The 2144-nt window shown below is 39.0% G+C and overlaps 1 protein-coding gene across 1 annotated transcript; it reads right to left on the bottom strand.

The window, feature by feature from the left end:
- Window positions 1-219: 219 nt before the first annotated feature.
- LOC119569022 (39S ribosomal protein L9, mitochondrial-like) lies at window positions 220-1831 on the bottom strand. Its single transcript, XM_037917380.1, has 2 exons — window positions 1604-1831; window positions 220-455 (listed from the first exon to the last, which is right to left on the bottom strand). Exons 1-2 carry the CDS (start codon window positions 1763-1765, stop codon window positions 324-326), a joined length of 294 nt encoding a protein of 97 aa, XP_037773308.1. The 5' UTR covers window positions 1766-1831; the 3' UTR covers window positions 220-323.
- Between the last annotated feature and the right edge of the window lie 313 nt (window positions 1832-2144).

The following is a 2144-nucleotide window of genomic DNA, read 5'->3' as shown; positions in this document are numbered from 1 at the left end:
AATTATACTACATACAGCGGGGTTATATTTTCCCTTTGCTATTTTCCCTATGGGCAAAACATTTTTTAAATTGAAGAGAAAATTTTTGGGGGGAAATTGAAGAAAGATATACAAATAAAAAAAAATAAATTTTAGAATCTTATTTTAAAATTCAAAAGGGAAACTGTCCCTATACAAATCACTTTGCCAAAATTTTCAAAAATTACATATAAATAAAGCGTACATTCGCATTCAACTTGAATCTTGTAGCCTTTTACATAGTCTCTTCCTCTTGTTCTGGGAACCTCGTGTATCGATTTTCCTGTGCAAGGGCCAATAACTCCTCAGCCTCTTCTGGAAAGATTGGGTTCTGCCACATGCTCCCAGTGAAATGCCTTCCAAGGTATACGTTCACGAGGGTTGACTGAGTAATGGTTAATACGGCAACGGACTTTCGCCTCCTCCTTGTCATTGATCTGAAGGTAAAGAGGTTATTTAGGCAAGGTTGTCAGTAGCATGTGGAACTAATTAAAGGTCAAATGTTTGCATTATTTACAGTCTTTTAACTCTATTCCTCACTAGCTGATATTCATCAATAACCTTTTGTAAATTTTAGACACAGTCTCACTGCATAAAAATATTTTGCTCCAGATGGTTTAAAAGACCCATGATGCTCATGCACAGGAACTGTGAGCGGTAACTTTGAATGTGTCATCCTGAGAGTCTCTTATCTAATACAGTTTCTTCCTCTCTCATTCACTCACTCACTCACTCACTCACTCACTCACTCACTCACACACACACACACACACACACACACACACACACACACACACACACACACACACACACACACACAAAACTGAAAGAAAAGATTTGATGAAGCCTCAAGTTCATTTCATGGTAAACTAAGGTAAACTCTTTCTCCCTCTCTCCCATCCCTGGTGGAGGGGTAAGGGGTGAAGTAAAGGGTAGGAGGATAAGAGTAGGGCCACAAAGGGGGAAACTATGATGTAGGTTCTGCCAATGATAGTTTCTCATTTTAGGTGGAGGGTGGGGCAGAGTCTAGCTGATTTACGTGATTGGTGGGAAGAGGGATACAGGTGGAGCCATAGAATTTCTAGGGCAATATACAGAGTCTAAAAAATAGAACCAGAACAGAATATGAGGATCACTCAGCAGCAACTAAAATAAAATGGAATTATGATGCCAATGTTGGCATCCCCATATAAAACATGTTAAGTGTACTCACCCGCATTTTGACAAACATAACTTGTCCTGACATACATTCATTTAAGTATTCCTCTATTAATACATATTCACACGCACGCATGCACGCACACGCACACACACACACACACACACACACGCACACGCTCACGCACAAGCACACGCACACGCACACGCACACACACACCACCAGTTCAAATTCCACACAGACACACTTAAAACTTACATAAGTATACTCATGCAAATGCCTACTAATACATGCTCTTGTACATCTTCCACAGAAGCACATACACAAATATATATAATACATACATACATATACAAAAGACCCATACATATAGATATACCAATATAAACATACACACAAAATTATTACATCTTGTATATTTATTACCTTCACTTTTACAAGGAACTCCTTTTCCTGCAAATCAAGATCTGGTCCAGTGATCGGCTTGGCAGGAAGCGTCAGAGCTTTCTCAGGAACAATGATTCCAGCCTTGCGGAAGGCAACTCGTACATGCCAGGGTTCCACTTGCCACGGATGGTTCATGTTCATGCTCAGGGAAATCACACGCGTAGAAAGTTGCTCTGCAGTCTGTTAAGTGTGGAGAGTTGTAAGGTTATAAATAATGAAAAAGATTTTATATTGAGATAAAGATGCCATATTGATCTGACAAATAATTCTTCTCTGATCACTAGTCAGTTACAAAATCAAAATAAATTGTTATTAACCTACAAAGGATAAAATATGGGAAATATTGTTTTATTGCTTTGATTAGCAGTTCCCCCAAAAAGGATCTCAAATTCCATAACAAATTTAGGTGTTGATGGCCCAATATTCTAAGGGATAAGTACTATTCTCCCTGGACCAAAATCCTTCTGGCTTCAGGTGGGAGGTCACTGACACATGTGAAAAGCCATATAAATGGCGACCA

This window comes from Penaeus monodon, unplaced genomic scaffold, assembly GCF_015228065.2.
Source record: "Penaeus monodon isolate SGIC_2016 unplaced genomic scaffold, NSTDA_Pmon_1 PmonScaffold_12182, whole genome shotgun sequence".
NCBI lineage: Eukaryota > Metazoa > Arthropoda > Malacostraca > Decapoda > Penaeidae > Penaeus > Penaeus monodon.
This window is presented reverse-complemented; position numbering and strand designations above follow the sequence as displayed.